Source organism: Triturus cristatus, chromosome 7, assembly GCF_964204655.1.
Source record: "Triturus cristatus chromosome 7, aTriCri1.1, whole genome shotgun sequence".
Taxonomy (NCBI): domain Eukaryota; kingdom Metazoa; phylum Chordata; class Amphibia; order Caudata; family Salamandridae; genus Triturus; species Triturus cristatus.
This window is the reverse complement of record NC_140590.1, coordinates 1663786575-1663810256: the sequence shown is the minus strand read 5'-3', so window position 1 is coordinate 1663810256 and position 23682 is coordinate 1663786575. Positions and strand designations below refer to the sequence as shown.

The 23682-nt window shown below is 46.9% G+C and overlaps 1 protein-coding gene across 1 annotated transcript in view; it reads right to left on the bottom strand.

Moving 5' to 3' along the window:
* Window positions 1-23682, bottom strand: part of LAMA5 (laminin subunit alpha 5) — a 402322-nt gene that overhangs the window by 71766 nt on the left and 306874 nt on the right. The window contains exons 64-69 of the mRNA XM_085615185.1: window positions 19126-19259; window positions 17617-17779; window positions 15612-15743; window positions 9281-9435; window positions 8320-8452; window positions 1619-1762 (exon numbers count right to left, since the gene is read on the bottom strand). Of these exons, the coding sequence (XP_085471311.1) occupies window positions 1619-1762; window positions 8320-8452; window positions 9281-9435; window positions 15612-15743; window positions 17617-17779; window positions 19126-19259 (861 nt within the window). The remainder of the gene's footprint in view (window positions 1-1618; window positions 1763-8319; window positions 8453-9280; window positions 9436-15611; window positions 15744-17616; window positions 17780-19125; window positions 19260-23682) is intronic.

Here is a 23682-nt window from a genome sequence, read left to right as displayed (position 1 = left end):
GGCATTAAGAAAGGCCGGGCTGTACACAAGAGAACTATCTCCCGCTGGGTTGTCTTGTGTATTCAAGCCTGTTACTCTTTGGCTAAAAAGGAACCTCCGGTATGGTTGCGCGCCCATTCAACCAGGGCGACAGCGGCTTCTACAACTTTGGGACGGGGTGTCCTACTTCAAGACATCTGTCAGGCGGCCACTTTTACTGAGCACTATTGCCTTGACAGTCAAGTCCGGAGAGACGGCTTCTTTGGCTGTTCGGTTCTCCGTGACTTTCTGGTGTAATCATCGTTCGCAGACCCACCACCGGGGTTGATATTGCTTGGGTATCTATTCTAAGGTAAGGAATCTGTCACTAACGTGTCTCTTTCAGATGGACAAGTTACTTACTTGTGTAACAATATATCTGTAAGAGACATTAGTTAGTAATAGATTCCTTACCGCCCACCCATCCTCCCCTTTCTGCGAACTTATTTCTGGGTTTAAGATCATCCCTTTCAGGGCCCTAATTTAAAATGCACCAATGGCCGGTCTCTGGCATGGCTCTGTGTTCCTGGCGCGGAAAATCGTGTACAGAACTGACCTCAGCGTGCATGGGCGCATCTAAGTAGCTCCAGCGACATCATCTCGGCAACTACGACGCCTACTGACGCGCAGGGGTACTGCTGCCGAAACTTTACAGATCCAGTCTGATGCCTGGGGATATTCTAAGGGAAGGAATCTATCACTAACGTGTCTCGTTCAGATTTAGCAGTACAATAAACTACAGCCCCAACCTAACCACACAACATGGTGATACACAATCTCTTGGGCACCTCCAATGACTACTTTAGTGGCATGGCGGCCCTGGGAAAGAGTGCTCGATAGATGTAACCAAAAGAAGCTTCACAAAATTAGCAACACATTGGGCCATAAAAAGAAAGGGGAAATACCCCAACCAAACTACGTCATGGTAATACACAAAAGCTTTGAGCAGCCGATCTTAACGTTTCGACTTCTGTGGACCTTCACTCAATCATTTCTGGATACCCCAATGAGCCCTTACTGGCAACCCGACCCTGGCCTAAGCAATTTTTAACCTTAAAACAATACACAAAATACAGAACAAAGTATTACAGCAAACAAATATTTATTTCACAAAAAGTTTTAATTTTAATGGGAAGATCTGAGCTTTTCTAAATTCGATTTTTAATTCAAAAATATAAGTGATATGTTATACCCTAGCATATCAACATGTCTTAATGCCTGCTCTCTTCTTATCTGTGCTTCAACTGATGGCACCATCGTTCACTCTAGATTGTTTGCTGTACTCACTCTGTTCCCACAAATCAAGCTAAGGATACCAACTTAATTTTTAGTCTCCAATTTCAAATTCTTTCACATTTACAGAACGCTTATACATTTTGAATTTTACATTTAGCTTCTTTATTTTTGTATGTTTTACTAATCTATTAATTTGAAACTTTCTCAACAGTCACAGACCCCCTTGTTAAGAACAGCTGACTCAGAGAACAATAGGGTCTACTAAAGCCTACTTTAGAGGCACGGCTCCCTAATAATGAGGGGGCTCTACAGAAGCCCCAAATACCCATCTCATATGACAAAGGAGGGGCTCTCTGCAGCCTACCTGAGTGGCATGCTGGTAAAGGAGTCCATTGCTCTGGCTGGTTCTGAAGCCAAAGCCTGTGTAGTAGTTGTCCTGAAGAGTAGGGAGGTTTTTCAGAGACAAAGTGAGGAAGCCGTTCCCATCGAAAGTCGCCGAACGGGAGATCTGCGGGAACAAAAAGACAACGCTGAGAATCTTTTCCCGTTAAAGTTCATGCATAAACAAGCATGCAACACATAGAGAAGCATGGGCATAGATTGAAACAGTCATGCAAAAGGTGATTTGCCAAGAGCAAGAGCTTTCGCGTGAAATAGGGAAATCCATAAACCAATCTCTTTTCATCCTAATTTTTAACTCAGTCCTTCTTTGGGTGGAAACAGATGAACATCTACCCATTTCAGACAAACTCCGCCCTGGGCGAGTTCCGCAAGCGTGATCTGGTGCTGTGCCTAATTCAATGAATTTGTTCACTGCGCTTGGGAGTGAGACTATTGCCCTTTGGTTAAAAACTGAACAATGATTGTTCCGCATTACATACCTTACGATGCATGGGGTAAACCCAATCCGACCCAATCCATAGAGAACACCAGGGAGTCTGCCCCCTCTGAGATTTGGTTAAATAAAACGAGGCTGGGTTTTGTTTATCAACGGTAAATTTATATACCAAACTGGAAAAATGTAATGAGACATCTGGCTGAATGAAGATACCTTGGACTGTATTTTACCTCTAAAAATAATATTTTAAAAACAAATGAAAAAAATCATGCCACCTGTGACAGTCGGTTACTGTCCATGAAATTCTAGTTTGAAGTGCACACCAAAACAACAAAACAATCCTCAATTACTGCCTGCAAATACTCATGTAAAACCGATTACCACCTTTATTTTCTGAGTCTGTTCCACCGACTGAATATGTACAGCTGTGCCTTATAGTACCTTAATGCCAAAAAATATGAAAAGTCCAATTTCATTGATTGCAGCTGCATGACTATGATGACAAAAGAATAGTGATAAAGTTTCATGTCTATAATGAATTCTCATCGAACAGTGACCGTATGACTCACTTTTTTCATTTCGATTTTGTGCATTATCTTACACGGTCTTTGACTTGTGCACCCTTCTCAGAGGATGGGTGGGTGAAGCGTGTAGCCAAATTTATACCGAAAACATATTTTCTGCTGCTAAGCAATTGTTTTCTTTTGCAGCAGGATTATGTTCTACATTCACATTCTGTGCATAATTTAGCAAGTAGTACCCTTAGTTTACTAAGAGGGGGGGGTAGGGGTTATGCACCACGAAATACATTCGTAACCATTATCTGACATAATTGTACTCCCCTTCTCATGCCTATTAATAAAACAAAGAACTATAAATACGAGAGTGGATTTTCGAGGCTCTGCATTGCATATGCCTAAAAGGTCAAATTTCCTTGCTCCCAACGTTATTTGAGCTTGCCATTCTTCTCATGTCAAGCTTTTTTACCTGTATATTTAAAAAAACTTTACCTGTATATTTCCAGTACCTAATGCATCAAACCACACCAGTCTTGCAAATGACCATGTCTGTGTTTTCAAAGGAAATACATAACTGCTTTGCCTCCCTAAACACGTCCCTCCTCTTGCAACATCGATGAGACTCCATAACCTGTCGCACTACGTTTGTTTGTTGTGGAGTTCTTTATGACCCCAGATCATCAACTCAAAACTCTGAGTGACAAGAGAGGTAAAAGAAGGACGACAGAGAGCAAGTAAGAAGCATATAGCTTTAGCATACAGCTCACTAGTCCCATTTTCTGCATGACTGTCAATTCTTTCATGTGGCACTTCCTTGTAGGTTCAGAAAGGGTGCTTATGAGTCTAAATATTTGTGTTTTTAAAACCTAAACTAGTGCAAATATTTCTGTTTGTGTTTATAGAGAGATCCTATGCTGCGGTGTGGTTTCTTGGAACTAAACTGATTGACAGACTTGTGTCATGATTAGAAAGGTGAAGCAGTCACGTTTTAGATGTTTACAATGCACAAGATTGATGTAGGCTCCTTCCACATTTAGTGCCTCAAAGGTGAAGGCGTGACCGTATATGAGACAGCTGGACATGTGGGACAATATCAGTCTTTTAACATGTTTGGCAGTCATTGGGGTATGTACACCTCTAGGCATACAATCAAATTAGGAGTAGTTGTTACCAAGATTCTTGTGGGTCCTGTCTATCCAGTCATACATGACGCATACTTTTTTCTCGTGTTTCGTCACAGTCTCAAAATGAACTTATGTTAATACATACAACATGGTCTGTTAAATGCGATAAAGAGGACAAGACATCTTCGACTTATGTGGGAAGCTATTATATTATCACTACACTATATAGCAGTCCTCCCACCTAAGAATTTATCACACCTTATATCTGTCCTCATTGCCTAAATCAATCAATTAAACATTCTAGTAAGAGGTGCAAATGGCCCAACTCTCAAACCCTAGGATTTCCACCTGCTACGTTCTGTCATAAGAGAAGCTCATGCTGCCATGCAGTTTACAGCTCTTCTTCACGTGTTTCACATGAGTGTCATGATCCAGTGAGTGAACTCAAAATACTCCTGAACAACTTTATTTCTGATAATATTGTTTATAGGTAGGATCAGTGGAAAACCCATATAAGGGTCTTGGATTTGATTGGACTGTTGTGGGGTACTTTTTAGGTCTCGCCTGTGCCAGGGAACATGTGCTGCTCTGCGAGGCATTTAGTAAGGACTTTTCAACGCTGAACACACGCTTGTGCGTGTGCTTAACCCGCGATTGGCCTTTGCATTTGTCTTTCTAAGAAAGACAGCACGCAATTGGCCCAAGGCGGGTGCATGTCCCGCCTTCTTTCTGCCCTGGTCTAGGGTGCTCGGGAGTGAGCCTCAGCAGCATCTGTTTTCAATTATCGCGCATGCTCTCGCGTTCACGTTAATTGTAAACAGATGCTGCTGAAGCTAGCGCACGCGCGTACACAACTCCGGGGATTGTTGAAAAAGCTGAGACCCCGTTAATCTGCAGCTCCTAATGAAGAGCTAACAAGCGCTGCCACCGCGCCATCATTAAGGGCTGTTAGAAGCTCCTCGGAAAATGCTTACTGCTCTAATTAGTGGCAGCGCGGTGGGCTCCGGGGTGGGGGCACAGCTTTATAGCGGTGACTTATTTACCTTCAAATGCACCGCCCCCATCCATCAGCGCTCCCACAAGGACACTTCACTGGAGACAGGTGAGCGCCAGCTCGGCTGTGGCCCTGGATTATCCTGCACGAGGGTTTGCCGCAGGCCCCCTCCCCCCAGGAGGAAGTGCCGCATGCGGGTCACTGAAGGCAGCTAGGCGCAAGGGCGCGAACAATGGCCACGAACAGCCCTGCTCTCTATGGTACGCGCCACGAACGAGCAGCGGGGTGCGCTCGCCACGGGTGCCGACACACCAGGTAGATTCACATGACCACTGGAGACCGATTTGCCAAATTATGGAATATATAAGAAGCAAAATAGAGGACTAACGCGGTGCATGGACCACGATGTCCAAAGAAAAATATTCCATTCTTGGACATTCATTTCTCCATTTTCTTTTGCACAAACCGCTTGCGCTGGGATACTCAAACTACCTTCCTTTCAGCAGGGGAAGCAGGAACAAGACCTTAAAAACAGATAATGCGGGGTAATGGGCAACCACGTGATCGATGACTTTTTCAGGAATGCCTATACTGCAGTCAAAGACGAGGCGAGTAGTCTGCAGTTTGTCTGGATATGGCTATATGCCCACTTTACAATGTACCTTATCACACAGCATACATGTATGTGTGTTTTTGAACATACATGTCACTGCAAAGCAGTGCCCATGTCGCAAGACCAGTGACATCCAGGCCTGACCAGCGTACCACAGCCAGGGCCCCGGTGAAATCTCACACGAGAGCCAGGCCACACCCAGCAGGACAGGGGTAGAGGCAGCGGGCAATGCTGTGCGCCATTCATTGATCACTGCCGAGCTGATGCAAAGGCCAGAGTGATCTCAGAGCAGGGGACGTAATTCACCAATCAGAGCTTTGCCCCAGCACCAGGAAGGCACCGTTCACAGCTTCCAAACTTCACAGAGCTACTTTGGGAGCGTCACTGGCTTGGGTCCCCTTTGTAGAAGGCACAATCGTTCCTGCTTTTTCACTTACGACTAACACTGCTGCCAGCTGAAAGATTTTAAAATATCACAAATGTTAATGCTAAAAAATGGACTGCTCCTGGCTTAGCCTATTTTCATTCATACCCCATTGTCCAGTGGAAAAGACTGATTTTGCCCAAACTATCTTGGTATCCCTAATCTTGCGCGCGCACACAACTCCCGGGCTTGTTGAAAAAGGTGAGAGCCCGTTAATCTGCAGCTCCTAATGAAGAGCTAACGAGCACTGCCACAGCGCCATCATTAAGGGCTGTTAGAAGCTCCTCGGAAAATGCTTACTGCTCTAATTAGCGGTAGTGCGTTTGCTCCACATGTGTATCATTAGGGGCCACTGAGGACGCACTGTGACATATCTGTCTGTCAGACCCCATCCGTGTGCTTTGTGTGTGTGTGTCAATTTTTGACTCGATTAGTGTGTTCTGGGTGTGCAGCAAGTGCACTTGTGCATTTTTGAGGGGCCCGAATCTGTGTATGTGCTCCTTATGCATGCGCGCCTCAGTACATTTTATTTGTGAGCGTGCATCGGAGTGCGCATTTTGCATTTGGACGTAAGGACGTAGGTTCACCTGGGGGATAGTCCAAATTCACAAAAACGTGTTGTATCAGTGCACATGTGCACACTTCACCCCACCGCTCCCTGCTCAGACTCCCTTTGTCTGTTGAGTTACACAGGAAGCCCTACATTCCTGCTTACTGCACCAGATTTTTTACTTTCGCTCCGGGGCATGGTGCATGGGGCGGGGATCTCGTTGGAATCGAATTCTTCTTTTATTGAATGCTGCCCATTCCCCATTCTGTCACATATGAGTTCACGCGCTCACGTGGCCGCCTCGCAGCATGCAGTTGGTGTTGGAAGAGAGGGGGCAGATGCTTTCCATGTTCTTCGTGCATTTGTACACCGAGGGGAGCTATTTTAATGCAGCTTCACTCAACTGCGAACTGGATGACTTGGACACCAGGAACGTGCAGTTCCACCTGAGAGTAGGGTGAACAGAGTCCACCGTTGAATGATCTGGATACCTCAGCGCAACTCGTTCTTCTTTGAAGTCTCTTACATAGTTGCCAACTGGAGGTCTGTCATTTGTGACACCTTCATCCTTTTAGACAACAGCGCTTTGTACACACCGTTTTTTCAGCACCTACGTAGATGACAAATTAAACTACACACCCCAGAATACATTCTGCTGCTGGGTAAAAAGCCCAGACTGGCTGAAAGCGTTGCACTTGTCCAGGGCCGGCTTTAGCATTAGTGGCGCACATCAATTAAGTAATGACAATTTTAAAAGACTACACTCTATGCTGCTCGGGTGTATGTGACACATTGAGGAGGGATTTAAAGTGACACTTCATATTAAAAGTCCCCCCCTCCAAGCACAAATGCAGCAGTGGGTTTCTTAGTACACATGTTTATTTATGTTTCCATGCTAGTGTTCCAATCTCTGCTCCATAATTTTTAATTTATATATAGTAGTCATTTATTAATTATAAATGCGTGTTACATGTCAAAATACTTATAAGGTCTCAAAGGCGAGACCTATTGGCAATGCCAATGCTTGTTAATATTTGTTGTCAGGTCTTTAAGTACAAGTGGTAGTTATTGTCTTTTCGGGTCTGTTCTAGATTGTTGTGTATTGTGAAGCACCATATGGCTGCAAGGCAGACATGTTATCAAAACAAGTGCAATAACACCTTAATCTTAAGTTTTTTTTAAAAGAGTCATGATAAAGGAAGTGCCAGAAAACAGAAGGATTGTAGCAGGTAAAGGCTAAGTGTCATGCTTCCTGGGCACGGTTACATCTACGGATGTCAGTGGTCCTTGCAGTGACCTCCCAAGTACTGCAGCTGACAGCCTAGTGCCAGATGTAGAGGAATGGAACACTCCCAGATTGACAGCTCATGACAGCTTGGGAACGTGTACGAAGGGAAGAAAAAGCAAAATAACATTTTCTAAGACTAGATGGAGACAGGACTGAACATATTTCTTTCCTCCTCAAATCTGGATACATTTTCTCCAAAACTTTAAAGTTTAAATTGTGAGAATGAAAAATTTTACTTAAGCTGTAAACATGTGTTGATAGCATGTAGTGCTGTAGATTCACATGCACTGCATATTCCTACCATCTAGTGTAATGACTAACTTCTTCGGGTGTTGCAAATATTCAGGCCCAGCACTATATGGCAGAGGTATTCAGAGCATGTGTATCTACAGTCACACATGCCACAAACAATAAGTTCCACAAAAGTAGGTTTTGAGAATAGAAAAGTCTCAAAAACGTACATTTAATGAGAGAATTGTAAAGAAATGGTTTGAAATAACTTCTTTGCAACAGCATTCATCAAGTGAAATTTTAATTCTGGCCACCTGGAGGCAGAGTGACAAATAGCTATCCTCTATGTAGAAGAACAGACACCAGAAGAAATTAAGATGAAAAATTAAGTATTGCAAATAGCAGGGTAGGTGTGACTCGGCTTATGATGGGTGGATCTTTAAATTACTATCATCCAAGGAGACATGCATGTGCTTTCTACTCACCAGCAGATCAGAGGTACAGCTGTAGCTCACACCGATCGTCAACATGCGCTTCAAGTCGATATATCTATCCAAAGCTTTCAGGCCTCTCATGCAGCCTCGGATTGAACCCCCATTGGGGAATATGGCCTGCAAACTGAGAAACAATGGTTAATGTTAGAAGAAAGTCCCTTGACATGGCATAGGTAGATCCCATTGATGTAACTAATAAGTACACATTCACTAAGTAATCCCTTAGATCTTTTGCTCCTCCAGTTTTACCCATTCTCATTCACCATCTTTAAAACAATTTTCACTACATCTTGCCTTCGGTCAAGTACGAGATGCATATTCATCACTTCCAGCAAAGTGAATAACCGAAAACAAAAATGTCCTCGTTTGTAGTTTAAAGTACATCCCATGGTTAAAAAAATATTGCTGAAAATATCACTATGTCACCTTCAATGCTAACAATCTGTCATGCACCCCGCCTCTACGCATACTATAAGTTAATAAGGTACAGAGGTCTCTTGAAAACTATTCATCATGTTAAGTGGATGCAAGTGTGCATGGATCATGGGAAAAAAAACAAGCGCCTCACTTTCTAGGAATGAATATCAACTTGCAGGCCGAAGACTTCATTATCAAAGTGTCACAGAAAAGTTACTTGGGTTTCCAATGAGGGGATCTTTAGTTAGATTCTCATGATTTTAAATATTTTCATGAGTTCAAGTGGGAACCATTACGTTATGCTTCTTGCCTTGATAGACCACTGATTCTTCTGCTTTGGTAACTTTCAGGGATATATGCACTTTTGAAAATGTGCTATTGGCGAGGATTCAAAGGAGTGGAACAGTCATAAGAATGTTAATCTATTAAGCAAAGCTACATGGAGAGCTGTATTCCAATAGGACAGAGCAACAACCCTCTTCTTCCTCAGACCAGCGGGTCTTATCACAGTCCCCAATTGCAAACTATATCTCACCTCTCTGGCAGGCTAGCTCGGGGAACTCCTGCTAGGAAGCATTCGGTGGCCGAATACAGCTTGATGTCTTCATGCTCAAGAGTAAAGATGGTCACTCGTTCCCGGCGGATGAAAATCTTTTTTCTGCCTGCAGCGCTATGCAGGATAATCTCAATCTGAAATGGGACACACCATTATGCATTAAAAATGTGTCATTTCACCAACTTTCATGTGGGCGTTCACCTTACACAGGTCGCCTTGAGCAGTAAGCCAGCAACCTACCAGCGTGAGGGAACCTTGACGTTTACTGAACTTGATTTAGCATTGGAGATGTACACTACAGAGAGATCACTAAGTCCATGAATTGTCCTTAGCATATTTATTTTATGTTGACCCCAAGATTAAATTTGGTGAGGGTGGCGATTTTTTTAAATATTGCCCATGGGGTTAGATTCTGCCTAGATATTAGTCTCGGTCTGTGCATGCTCTCACAGTCCAAGTAATTAGAGCTTGTGGCAAGATTCAACAACACCCCTAAATGGTGTGAAACCTCAAACTGTGCACACTACAGGGAGTTTCCCCACTTTATTTGAAAAGGAATTTCGGTTTAAAAAATAGTTTGCCTGTTAAAGGTCTGGCAAACCTGTTTTAGCAAACATGTTCCGCACTAGTTGTTGTCTTTTTTTAAACTTTGCAATCTTTGTGAAATCCCTAAATGTTGCAAAGTTTTGAAAGTAACTTTATGAAGCTGCCAAGGAGAAAACATTCCAAGTTGCCACACCACAACCTCATGCATGACCTTGCATATTCACATTTCTGTGCAGGCTCACCATTGCATTTTTGCAGTGTACCTATCACAGCAGGGTCAATTCGCAAGGCCAGTTTGGATCAGTCTGTGAACCCATAGCACATTGTCCTCGCGATACACCAATCAATACAGCCCAGAAGGTCCATGGCTTTGCTAATACACCAATTTGTTCAGCCCTCAAAACATGACTGGTGCACTCTGTGCACACAACTCTTCCAGTTCACCAGTCAGTGCTAATGCAGCCCTTCTTTGAGAATGCGCCAATCTGGCCACAGCTAGCATCACTCTTGGGGTAAAATGAACAGAGTGAAATTCTCAGGACCTGGAGACCCATTAATGCACGAATGCCCAAGACAACACGACTTTGAGGCGTCTTGACAAGTAACACTTCAATATTCTCAGAAATGACTTACCAGAAACATCACAAAAGAACTTTGGTAAGATTAAAAATGCAACGTATTCATTATGAGGATGAGATCTTTAACTTGAAAATTGAAATAATGCGTCACGTTTCTTTTTAAAATGGATGTACGTAGATTAAAAGGCCAAATTAACTTTTCTTTTTAGATATGGGTTCTAACGGGGTAACTCCTCATAAAATATGTTTATTTTCTTTTTAAATTTAAAATTATCATTTTGTTTTTTACTAAATAAATTGAGCATTTTGGCATTCATCCATCCCAGCATCCTCTGCTTGGTGTTGTACAAGGCACCAAGTTGTTATGTTCGGAAAAGAGAGGCATATATTTCAATCAAAAAAGTGTTGGGTTCAATCAATCAATCAATCAATCAATCATGGAATTTGTATCGCGCGCTACTCACCCGGAAGGGTCTCAAGGCGCTTGGGGGAGGGGGTCTGCTACTGCTCGAATAGCCAGGTCTTGAGCTGTTTCCTGAAGGCGAGGGGGTCCTGGGTCAGCCGCAGGTGGATGGGCAGGGAGTTCCATGTCTTAGCCGCCAGGTAGGAGAAGGATCTTCCTCCGGCGGTGGCTCTCTGGATGCGAGGAACGGCGGCGAGGGCGAGGAACGCGGATCGTAGCTGGCGGGTGGGCGTGTAGAAGGTCAGGCGGTCGTCGAGGTACCTTGGACCCTGGTCGTGGAGGGATTTGTGTGCGTGGGTGAGGAGTCTGAACGTGATTTTCTTGTTGACAGGGAGCCAGTGCAGGTCTCTCAGGTGGCTCGAGATGTGGCTGCGTCGGGGGACGTCCAGAATGAGTCGGGCGGAGGCGTTCTGGATACGCTGGAGTCTTTTCTGCAGCTTGGCTGTGGTTCCGGCGTAGAGGGTGTTTCCGTAGTCTAGTCGGCTGGTGACGAGGGCCTGGGTGACCGTCCTCCTGGTTTCGGTCAGGATCCATCGGAAGATCTTGCGGAGCATGCGGAGGGTGTGGAAGCATGATGAGGAGACGGCGTTGACTTGTCTGGTCATCGATAGGGAGGAGTCCAGGATGAAGCCTAGGTTGCGTGCGTGGTCCGTAGGCTTGGGTGCGGTGCCTAGGGCCGGGGGCCACCAGGAGTCGTCCCATGCGGAGGGTGATGGTCCAAGGATGAGGACTTCTGTCTTGTCTGTGTTCAGTTTCAGGCGGCTGATGTTCATCCATTCGGCGACGTCTTTCATCCCTTCGTGTAGGCTGGCTTTGGCGGTGTCGGGGTCTCTGGTGAGGGAGAGGATGAGCTGGGTGTCGTCGGCGTAGGAGATGATGTTGAGGTTGTGTTGGCGTGCGATGGCAGCGAGGGGTTTCATGTAGACGTTGAAGAGGGTGGGGCTGAGCGACGATCCTTGCGGGACACCGCAGATGACTTCGGTGGCCTTAGAACAGAACGGAGGGAGGCGTACTCTGTGTTCTGTTGGTGAGGTATGAGGTGATCCATTCCAGAGCCTTCCCTTGGATGCCGGTGTTGTTGAGGCGTTGGACTAGGGTACGGTGGCAGACAGTGTCAAATGCTGCGGAGAGGTCTAGGAGGATGAGTGTCGCTGTTTCTCCGTTGTCGAGCAGGGCTCGGATGTCGTCGGTGGCTGCGATGAGGGCGGTCTCGGTGCTGTGGTTGGCTCTGAATCCGGACTGTTATGGGTCGAGGGATCCGTTCGTCTCGAGGAAGGCGGTCAGTTGCTTGTTGACGACCTTCTCGATGACTTTGGCAGGGAAAGGAAGGAGCGAGATGGGGCGGAAGTTCTTGAGGTCGGTCGGGTCCGCTGTTGGCTTCTTCAGCAGGGCGCTGAGCTCGGCATGCTTCCAGCTCTCCGGGAAGGTGGCTGTGTCGAAGGAGGTGTTGATGATGTCTCTGAGGTGGGGTGTGATGGTGGAGTCTGCCTTGTTGAAGACATGGTGGGGGCATGGGTCGGTCGGAGATCCGGAGTGGATGGTGTTCATCATGCGGGCCGTGTCTTCGGTGGTCACCTCGGTCCATGTCTGGAGGGTGGGGGCGAGTTGCACAGGTTCGACCGATGGGTGCGGGGGTGGTGCGCCGAAACTGTTGTGGATGTCGGCAATCTTGCGGTGGAAGTACGAGGCGAGGGAGTCGCAGAGGTCCTGTGAAGGAGTGATGTCGTTGTTGCCGGTGCTGGGGTTGGAGAATTCCTTGACGATGTTGAAGAGCTCCTTGCTGTCATGGGCGTTGTTGTCCAGTCGTTCCTTCAGAGATTTCTTCTTGGTGGTGCGGATGAGCTGGTGATGTCTGCGGGTGGCGTGTTTGAGGGCGGTCATGTTGTCGGTGGTTTTGTCGAGGAGCCAGGCCTTCTCGAGGGTGCGGCAGGCCTTTTTGGAGTCCTTGAGTTCATTGGTGAACCAGGGGGCCTTCTTGCTTCTGGGCCTGGTGAGTGGGTTCTTCAGTGGGGCAAGGTCGTCGGCACAGGAGGTCAGCCACTGCATGAGGTTGCGGGCTGCTGCGTTGGGGTCCGTTGTCCTGACTGGTGGATTGTGGCTGAGGGAGGTGGCGAGCTGGTCGGTGGTGATCTTGCTCCAGTTTCTGTGGGGAGCCTGCTTCGGGTGGTGGCGGACCGTGTTCTTTCTGAAGCTGAAGTGGACGCAGTTGTGGTCAGTCCAGTGAAGTCCGTTGGAGTGGTTGAAGGTGATGTGCTTGCTGGATGAGAAGACGGGATCGAGCGTGTGTCCGGCGTAGTGGGTGGGGGTGTTGACCAGTTGCTTGAGTCCGAGGTTGGCGAGGTTGTCCAGCAGGGCGGTGGTGTTACGGTCCTTGTTGTTCTCCAGGTGGAAGTTGAGGTCCCCGAGGAGGATGTAGTCGGTGGATGGGAGGGCGTGTGGGCTGATTAAGTCCGTGATGTCTTCGCAGAATTGTGTGCGCGGTCCCGGGGGTCTGTAGATGAGGGTGCCTCTGAGGGTAGTCTTGGGGTCGGTGTGAATCTGGAAGTGCAGGTGCTCGGCGGCGTTGAATGCGTCGATGGAGTCAGTCGAGATGCGAACGGTGCTTTTGTGTACGATGGCGATACCTCCTCCAGTCTGGTTGACGCGATCCCTCCTGATGATCTTGTAGCCGTCCGGCATGGCGATGGCGATGTCGGGGGCTGAGGAGGCGTTCATCCAGGTTTCCGTGAGGAAGGCGACGTCTGGAGATGTTGAGTCGAGGAGGTTCCAGAGCTCTACGGCGTGTCTGTGGACGGAGCGGGTGTTGAGCAGGATGCACTTGAGGTGGTTGCCACTGGGGGTCGGCTTGGTGGGTGCGGTGCAGGTCCGGATGCAGGAGAACTTGCAGGACTGGCAGGTGAAGGGTCCATGGGTGCATCTCGGGGTGGCTCGGTAGCAGCCGGGGGTTCGGCCGGTGTGGAGTGTGTTGAGGGTGGCGGCGTCGTAAGTCCGACGGGTGGGGTGGCCTCTGCGGGGGCCAGGGTGTCTGGCGCTGGGCGCGGTCCAGGCGCGGACGGGCGCAGACGGGCTTACCTTTGGCGCACCTTCGGCGCTCAATCGGCGCTCCCGCTGCGCGGTCGCTCAGGGGGCGTCATAATTAAGGAGCCGGGAGGGAGGGTCAGCTGGGAGGCGGGAGCGGGGTGGCCAATGGGCTGCGAGGGGAGGCGGGTCAGTGGGGTCAGCGGCGGGAAAAACGAAGGAAACTACTCAGGGACAGTGGCGGCGGTGAAAAAGAGCGAAAAAAGGGGGCCGCGGCCGGCAGGGAGCAGGAGGCGGCACCTACCGGGAGGCGAAGGTCAGCGGCAGTGAAAGCGGTGAGCGGTGTCAGCAACAGCAGGCAGGCAGCAGGAAGCGGCAGAGCAGAGGTGAGGAGCGACCGGCTGTGGGCACAGGGGGTCACAGCAAAGTAGGACAAAAATACTGTTGCTATTATACAACACCAGAGACAGTGCTACAAATCTATTTTCACATGCAAGGATTTTTATACAATGCAAGTCCAGCTTCCCTTATTTTTTCTCTTTTCCCTCAACTTCCTTCACGGCAGGGCATGATGCCGTAAAACGAAGACCATGGTCTAAGATACAGTGAAATCGATTAAGGGGAAGAAAATTCTCAAGGCCACCTTCCATTCTGCCCAGTCCATGGGTAGGTTTGTTACTGCTCCCCTGTCACAATAAGACAAATAACGTCACATCGCTCGTGAGGCAGGTCTGAGACTGCTGCCCCGTCACCTTGGGATCCTCAATTCCACATGATCCGTGGTGTAGTTTGTTACTGCCACAGTGTCACTGTAGGAGCTTCATTTCACCCTTCCCTTAGGAAAAGCTTATTGCTGCTACCCAGTCATTTTAAGGCCTTTACTTTTACACCCAACATGGGACAAATCTGTTACTGGTGTATGCTTGCTCCAAGACTTTCATCGTCAGTTCTCAATGGCACATATTTTTAGGTCTCGCCTGACCCAGCGCATGCGCTGGTCTGGCGAGACTTATTGAGAGGGCTCCAAAAAGTGCTACCAGGCCAGCCTAGAGCTACAGTGCATGTGCGCGGGCGCGTGCCGCGCTTTACCGCGATTACTTTCACTTTCACGGCCGCTTTGATGTTTGATCGTGATCGCGTTCGCGATCACTTTCGCGGCCGCTTTGCATAGCCAATAGGTCTCGCTTTTGGGACCTTATAAGTATTTAGTTATGCAACTGTTGCATGGCTAAACACTTATAAGGTCCCAAAGGCGAGACCTATTGGCTATGCCAATGCTTGTTAACACTTTCAACCAATTCACAAAGGGAGAATCAAATACATCACAGAGTGAGAGAGGCCCTAAAATACAACTGATCTACAGTTCTGCATCTTCAGCAGACAATTATGCTCCAATTTTTGTTTCAAAACATTTCAGAAATAGGCATTTTGCTTTATTGATCTTAGACCAAAATAACAGGAAATGGCTTGATAGACCTGCTGCACAGCGGTGCTGCCACAGTCACTTCTTTCATTTAACTTCAATGCAGCCGGAAGAGGAGGGCATTTTTCACAGCAGGGAACAAAGCCACACTTGTGAACAAAACTAGCCTAAATATTGTTTATGAAAAGGTGGCTTGGCTCAGCTTTCAGAGAAGGTTGGTTTAGCAGTTCACAGGCTTTATGACCAGGAAGGCCTCTAACAAGACTGATGTGAATTTCTTACCAGTTTACTGGAGGCACTGCTGATTGGAACAGTAGATAGGTCGATGCTAGATTTAGCCTGTTGCAGCCCACTGCCAAAGTCATAGTAGAGCGCAGGCTTCCCATCTTGCACGGCCAAGCAGAGGAACTGCCCCTAGAGGAGGAGAAACACGGTGTTGAGTCTAGATCTTTCAGGGAGTGGATTCCAGCTATATCCAGAGAACCCGCATTCGGTGGCTGCCCTCAAAACCACTCGACATAATTCACAACAGGCCATACTTGGGCGCACTGAGAGCAGCGTTGTGTTTAGCAAAGACTGGCATTACCACAGACAACAACCACGTGAACAACAAAATAGAAAACAATATGCAAAATCCATTCAAATCAATACCTGCGAAGGCCTTGAAGGAGCGCTGCATTAGTAGAAAGAAGGAACAGCAATTAGATGGGAGAAAAGACTGAAGGGCAAAGAGGGTGATCCGGGGAGTTCTGTCACTGCTACAAACACAATCCCTCAAAACAAACGTTTGTACAATAATTTGTAAAAGAGAGAACGTGTCAGAGGAAAAGGAAGAGGAGAGCAGGGGAATGGACAAGACAAAACATGTAAAGATTTCTTTGTCATAATGGTAGTCAGCTAGGAATGCTCCTGGAAGTTCTGCCAGTGGTTCTAGAATAATATTACGTAATCATCCAAATTTGCTTGCATTCTTATAACCGAGGGAATGTGTATACATTCATTTGTGTACTGCGGGAACAGTCAGAGCAATTCTTAACCCACAAACATAACCAGTCAAAACATTACTATGGAACTCCAGCCTCTGTAACTTGCTCGACTCCGCTCACAGGAGTGGGTTGGTTAGGTTCTAATCCACACCTGTTCAGAGCATTGGCAGTCATTTCAATCTATAAGCGGTCTACCAAATGAAATTTAAGTTTTGAGGTCCTGGTCTGGGAGGTTATTTGAGAAGGTGGTTGATAAAAGCATCACAACGCTTCAGTGTAGAAAGCCACATGAAGAAGTGTTCAGGGAAGAGAAAAGGAATGACCATCATGGCCTGGGCCAGTTGACTTGGGCTAATCTGCACTGGCCTTTAGGAAAGGAACAGCGCAGACTCTAGAGGGTCCATGCGAGACTGAGGAATGCAGGCTACCAGGCACTACTGAGTCCTCCAACCAAGCTCTAGTGACAGGCAACTGTACATGGGTTTATCCATGATCAACTACAAGTCACAAAGTCGAATTTTAAAGAGGCCCTTGTAAAGGAGGGATGACAATAGGCCTTGCCTCTGAAAGGCATTAGCCAAACTTTTGGCTGTGCCAATGCTTGGTGTCAATGCAGAAATAAAAGGAAAAAAAAGCTGCTGTAGATGCTGAAGTAAATGCAAGAGCAAACAAAAAAAACATATGGTGGCCATCAACGTGAGGACATGTACACAATTATGCATCACCACGCATTGCACACATATGCATCAAGACGCTATAGTCTTTTTCTTTTCTCTGTGGATAGCCCCTGCATGATGACATCTCATGTGAAAGTGTGCATTATAGCGCTGTGGTGGCTTCTAGTTTTTTTTTTACTGTGGAAGGGGGGGCCAGGGAAAGGGAGAGGGCGTGGGTGGGGTTGCAATAAAGAGCATGGGGGTAGGGATTTGAAGGGGAAGTAGTACAAGGTGGCGAGAGCAAAGAAAACACATGTACCTCCAATGAAATGCTCGAAGGAAAAGGTAAAGTAGCTATGCTCCATGGGAGGCACACACAAAGAGGAAGAAATGCTTTTAAATCAAATGAGAATGTCAAAAAAACGCAAACCATTGATAAGGAATGGACTGATAATCCCATGGTAAGCATTAGTATTGTACTCAATAGGTAATTCGACAATAGACATCTAAAGTATTCTGTGAGCGAGACCTAAAACTGTTGGGGGACTCATCGGAAAAAACATACATGCATAGGATCACTGAAACCAGGATCCCCCTATGCTCCTCCCCTCCAGCTGCCTAATGACTGCCAGGGTGCATACTCACTTGAGACTCCAGGAAGAAGATTATTCCACTGTAAGACACCACTCGGACCTCCATTTCATACCGCTTTGAGGGCCCGGACTGAGTTCCCAGTTTAATTTCTGCATAGCCTGAGCCATCAAAGTAAGACCCATCAGTTATCCATGGGTCACTTGTAGACTTGGACCTTAGAAGACAAATCAGGAGCCAGAAATTAAAAAACATTCTATGTAATAGAACCTGTGTACTGGGGTGTGCTTAAGAGACACATTTGACAAAGGTCAGGATAAAGTGCATCCTAGCTAGTGAGGTCTGCAGTCTGAGCCCACTGACGGCTTAAAAGGGTAATTGTCCTCATCTGGGGCAGCTCAGTTCAGCAGACACCACTATGCTCAAGCTTCTGACCCTTGCCTGATGGCCTTTCGATCACCCCACATTTTCCAGACCTCTGTATCGCACACAGCACATCACAACCTCAATCCTATCCTTCCCAGGCCACAGGCACAAAGTATGACCTTTAGAAGCACTCTATACCCACTTTTGCATGTGTTTAGCAGACAGTGATGAATGAGGCATGCTAGAATACAGACGTGCAATCAAACTGAACAGAGAGAACATACAAATTCCCTTTCTCAATCCAATAAAACCAGAAACAGAAGGGTACATGTTTGTGTGAAGACTAAACTAACCCAATGGGAACAGTTGAGGGGCCACAAAAAAAGAATCTTCACACTTAACACGTACTAAGAGACACAATTAAACCTCTTAATCTTTGCCTTCAGTGGGCATCCAGATTTTTAGACCAGCGTGAATTTTATACAGGCACTTCTCACTGCAGTTGTCGCTTCTATTGTATCAGACTCATAAAAGCGATGGACGAATAGACTTTCTCCATATCTATGGAGTTCTTCTACAAGTGCGTACTGGCCTGATATCATCCCTAGATAAGGTCTCCCGGAGTTTGATCCAAGATTTACATCTCTCCAGAAAAAGGTCATATGGGTGGTGGATAGAGTCAGTGTGTGCCTAAATATGGAGACCTTAGACATTCAATGGCTGGAATTCCAGTTATAGTGGTCAAATACAGGTGGTAGTAGAAGTACTCAGGTTCTTTAGGTGAAGAGTGTGATTAAACAGGAAAGTGGTAAGGTGTCTTGCTTCGCTACGAAAAAATAATTCATTACCTATTCATGCCTCGAAGGCGCGCCTTTTAAGATGACTTAAAATCTACCACTTGTAGGCTTAATGGGGCTACCTGCTATAAAGTGACTTGTATCGCAGCCCAAAATAAGCCAGGGGCTTGAATTAATACAAGAGGGTAGGGCTTTCGACGTAGCTTTTAAAGCTACTGGCATTGGCAAAGTCAGGGAAAAACCATCCACCCCACAGTGGCAGCTGTTCAGAGCCCTCAGCACCTTTGCTCCATTCACTGAATAGTGACTGTGTGAGTGTCTGGTGCAAATTGAACACAAGCCTCATATTTAAAAAAACACTTTAGCCCTGGACATCATATCGACTTTCATCTCAGGTTACCTGCTGCAGGGCTTATCTCGGGATGTGTCCAGGTCAAATGTCTCTTCGAAGTTGTACAAACTGATCACCTCTTCATTCAGCGTGTCCATCTCAATGCAGCCGACAAAGTTTGGAAAATTCAATGTGGCCGGAGGCTGACCCACAAGATGAGAAAAACACATCATGAAATACACTTTTTAAGTTCTGCCTTCACCTGTACACACAGTCTTAATTGTGCTGACCACAAACCTCTGATCTATTACATGCACAAATTAAAGGAGTCAGTAATTCGGATAAACTCCTATTGCTGTCTCTACAAGTCCTGATTTATGACGCAAGCATCATACACCCTTTCCAGTTCCAAAACCTTCAGAGCTTTCACCCAGGGCCAGTGGAAAGAGAAAAGCATTGACCTAAATATTATTAGACATTATACAGCATTGGATTCCCTGGGCACAAAGATACACATAATGTTATTTCCTTCCCAGTGTCCTCCACCAACACTCACAGATAAGAATGCAAACATTCACTAGATCATCAGAATGCAGCCCAGTGTCTTAAATCTAATTGGCTGTTACCGACCAATCAGTGTGAAGCTGGGGTGCAGAACACTGAAAGAGTGTTGTGGCAACTGACAAATGGGAAAGAAGGATGATGCTGTGTTATGATGAATAAGGTGTGATGGATAATGTATGAGGAATAATTGACGATGGAGGAGGAACAATGGATTAGGGAAAAAATAAATGAGAATTTGAGGACGATGGAATGTAGCAAGGACCAGAACAGAGAAAGGGGATGAAGAGTAGGGCATGGTGAATGAGGGATGATGACTTGTAGGGTTCCGATATCAGCGATAAGGTATGAGACGTATGCCTGAAACATGAGGAACGAGGAGTGGAGAGTTACAGATGATGGATGTGGCATGACTAGCAAAGATAAGAAATAAGGAATGGGGAATTATGGATAAGGGTGATGTATTCTGATAAGAAGGGATGAGGGATGACAAGTAAGGAACATAGAGTGATGGATTAGTGATAAGGAATAAGAAGTTAGGAGAAGAAAGGAATGAGGGAAGGATGCGAGGAAAGAATGAAAGGGAAGATGGATTGGGGGTTAGGATTAGAGCATGAGGAGTGAGGGATGATAGATGAGAAGTAGGGATAAAAAGTTAGGGATACGGAGTCAGAATTGTAGGATGAGAAGTGAGGGATGAGAAGTATGGATGAGAAATGAGGATGAGCTAAAATGGATGTTGTGGTTGTGAGAAAGTGGCTCTGTATAAACTGTTCCTTAATAGGTACAGGATGTACAGAGTCCACAGACCCCAAGGGTTTAACAGAGGTTAAAGTTAGATATAACCTTACTCTCCAAAGTGGTAGCCTGGTCGAGCAGTAAGGCAGTATCAGAGGACGTGTAAAGCATTTGTTGTACACACTCAGTCAGCAAATATTTCCACACACTCAATGACTGAACTCTAGGCCAATGGTTTGTATATAAAAAATATATGCTTGTTTTATTTTAGAACTAACACTTGGAATTAAAATATACTTTCTCGACAGGAGATGTTTCATAAAAATACTTTTGTATATGCAATTGACTTTTTAGTAAACAGTTACAAATTGTTGCAGTAGGCAACTCTATTTCTAAACACAATACATTGAGCTCAATGATAAATTCAGATTATATGCAACAGATTACTTTGTAAATTACTTTTGTAATTCCAGGCTTGGACCCTAGATCCAGTCCTGGGTCAGTTCTCCGAATCAGCTGTTCAAAGTCGACTTTGGTACTGTAATGATTTTTAACTAATATTTAGCTATTTCAAAAGTGAGCACTTAGAAAATATTTCAGAGCAAACAATCAATGATTCCCTATGGAAGGAAATGTAGGTTACAGGTACAGTAGGTTATCGTTACTTTTGTAATCCAGTACTGGGTGTCTGGACTCAGTACTGGGACATTTATCCAAAACAGGTAAGTAATTACGTTTTCAGATGTTATACGATTTTTGAGGAATATTTAGAAATTGCAGAAATTAACACTTAGAAGAAATTTCACAGAAAAGCATTCAATGGTTTCCTATGGAAGATAAATGAGTTAAAGGTAAGCATAGTTGTGGGTACTTTTCAGAGTCAGTGCTGGGCACCAAGATCCAGCACTGGGAGCTCACCTAAGAGCAGGTGAGTAAATTCGTTTTTGGTACTCGGCTGATTTTTGGTGAATATTTTGAGTTTTGAAAAGTTCACACTTCGAAGAATTTCCAAGAAGAAGCCAGTCAATGTTACCCTATGAGGAAAATGAAGTTAGCGGTTTAAGGGTAAGTACTCGACTGGCAGAGTTGAAGTTCTGGGCATAGACTCAGGGGTCCCCCAGTGTCAGGTAGGTACAGTCAGTTCACCCACAGCGGTATCAGGACGGCCGGGTGCAGAGAGAGTTAGGCCCAATGTTATCCTATGAGGGATAGGGGGGCCTGGGTTGGTGGCTGCTGTCGGGCAAGCCACGCGGCTGTGGGAGCTGGGATCCTGGTCACTTACTCAGGGCAAGTGGGGAAGTGGGTTAGAGTAGAGTTTTCACTGCCAGGGCCACTCGGGCGGCTGGCTGCAGGGTGCTTTTGAGCCGTCGGGCGCTCAATTGATTTTTATGGGAAATCTCCGGTTTGGAAAAAGACTGCAGGCTTGGGGACGAGGATTCTTCGGGTGCCACCACCACTTCGAGGGGTAAGTTGGATAGTTGGAGGATAGGTAGGTACCCCGGGATTGGGCACAGAGGGCTGTGGGGCGCCGGGTGCAGGGATGCCTTTTGATGTCGGAAATCTTACCCTCTTGTTGATCGCGGTTGGGGTGGCACTCTGTTGTGAGGCTGCAAGCTTCTTCAGGATAGTCGAGGGGGGTCCTTGGGTGCCGGACTCGGGGTCACAGTCGCCGTGGGGTCGTCCTCGTGGGTTTGGTTCACTCCGGCACCGGCCAGGCTTGGCGGGTGCAGAGTGGGCTGGGATCACGGTTCCAGGCTGCTGCCAGGGGTGAAAGGTAGGTTCTGAGTAGAGCCTCTACTCATGGGAGTCCCAGGGGATTAGAGTTCAAAGGTAGCCAGGTCCTCCGGGGTTTCTGAGGTTGCTGGCCACAAGAGATGCCGGGTTTGGAGCAGGAGCAAGTCCGAGGTCGACAGGCCGGTAGGGCTGGGGCCAAAGCAGTTGTGTCTCACTCTCCTTTGCAGCTGCAGGGCAGGTCTTCTTTTCTTCTCGCTCTTCTTGTAGTTTCGGAATCTGGAATCTGGGGAAGGAAGGTCAGGGTGCCCCTAAATACTAGATTTAGGGGCGTTACAGGTAGGTGAAGGCCAGGGACCAATGGGTCCTTGTCCTGGGGTGGGTACACCCCTATCCTGCCCCTCTCCTGTGGGAGGGGGGCAGTAGCCTAATCCTGATAGGGTAGGGCCTCCCATCTTCAAAATGGCGAGAGCCCGGAGATGTGCTTCACCTCGCCTCCCCCACCTGAGGGGTGGGGTTGGCAGGCTGGCACATCCCCTGTCCTTGTATGGGGTTTCCGGCCAAGCTTCCCGCCAGAGTGGGGGGTTGCAGTGGCCTGGGGAAACTCCTAGAGGCGGCAGGCCTTTGAAGCTTCCCTTTGCTCATCCTGGGGGAGGAGATCTATCACCTCACCCAGGATGTGCATTGTTGCAGGCCCGGGAGAGCAGGGGCTCTCCCACCCAGGGGTCCAGCAACGTGTCTGCTGTGTGGCAGCCTCAGAGCAGACGTGGATTGTAAGTTAGCTGTAAGGGGGCATCTCTAAGATGCCCTCTGGGGTGCTTGGTACATTAAATCTCACACTGGCATCAGTGTGGGTTTAATGTGCTGAGAAGTTTGATACCAAACTTCCCAGTCTTTAGTGTTGCCATTATGGTGCTGTGGAGCTCGTGTTTGACGAGCTCTCAGCACCATGTACTCTTAAATGGCAGCACTGCACTTACAGTGCCCGGGAATGGACCTGGGTACCGTAGGGGCACAGGGCTCCTGCTCCTGTGCCCACACCATGGGCATAAGGCACCCAGCCAGAGGGGTGACTGACATATGTCTTGGCAGTGTTGGTGTTGGGCATGGCACACAGGGATGTGTGCCATGTCGACTCTTCATTTTGTCCTGCACCCAGACACTCAGCCTGCAAAGGCAGTGTGTGTGTGTAAGGGTACAGGGCCCCTAAGGGTGGCACAATGAGTGCTGCAGCCCTTAGGGGCCTTCCCTGGTCACAAGGCCCTGGGTACCTAGGGTACCATTTACTAGGGGCTGACATGTGGCCAGGGTTTGCCAATTTGGAGTTTGTGTGTTTAAGGAAGGAACATAGGCCCTGGGCACCTGATTGGCAGGAGTCCAGGGTACACTCAGTCAAAGTACATTCAGCAATTTAGCAAAAAGTGGGGGCATACCATGCAAGAAAGAGGGCACTTTCTCACAGTGGTCACAGGTGTTTGTGGAACACCAGTGTTCACATGCTGTTGTAGAGGATGTTCATGCAGGGAATGAAGACACATTAAGGGCAGCTTATGCGGTGGTGGGGCTAATCCCACTCTAAATGGGGAATGGATGGTA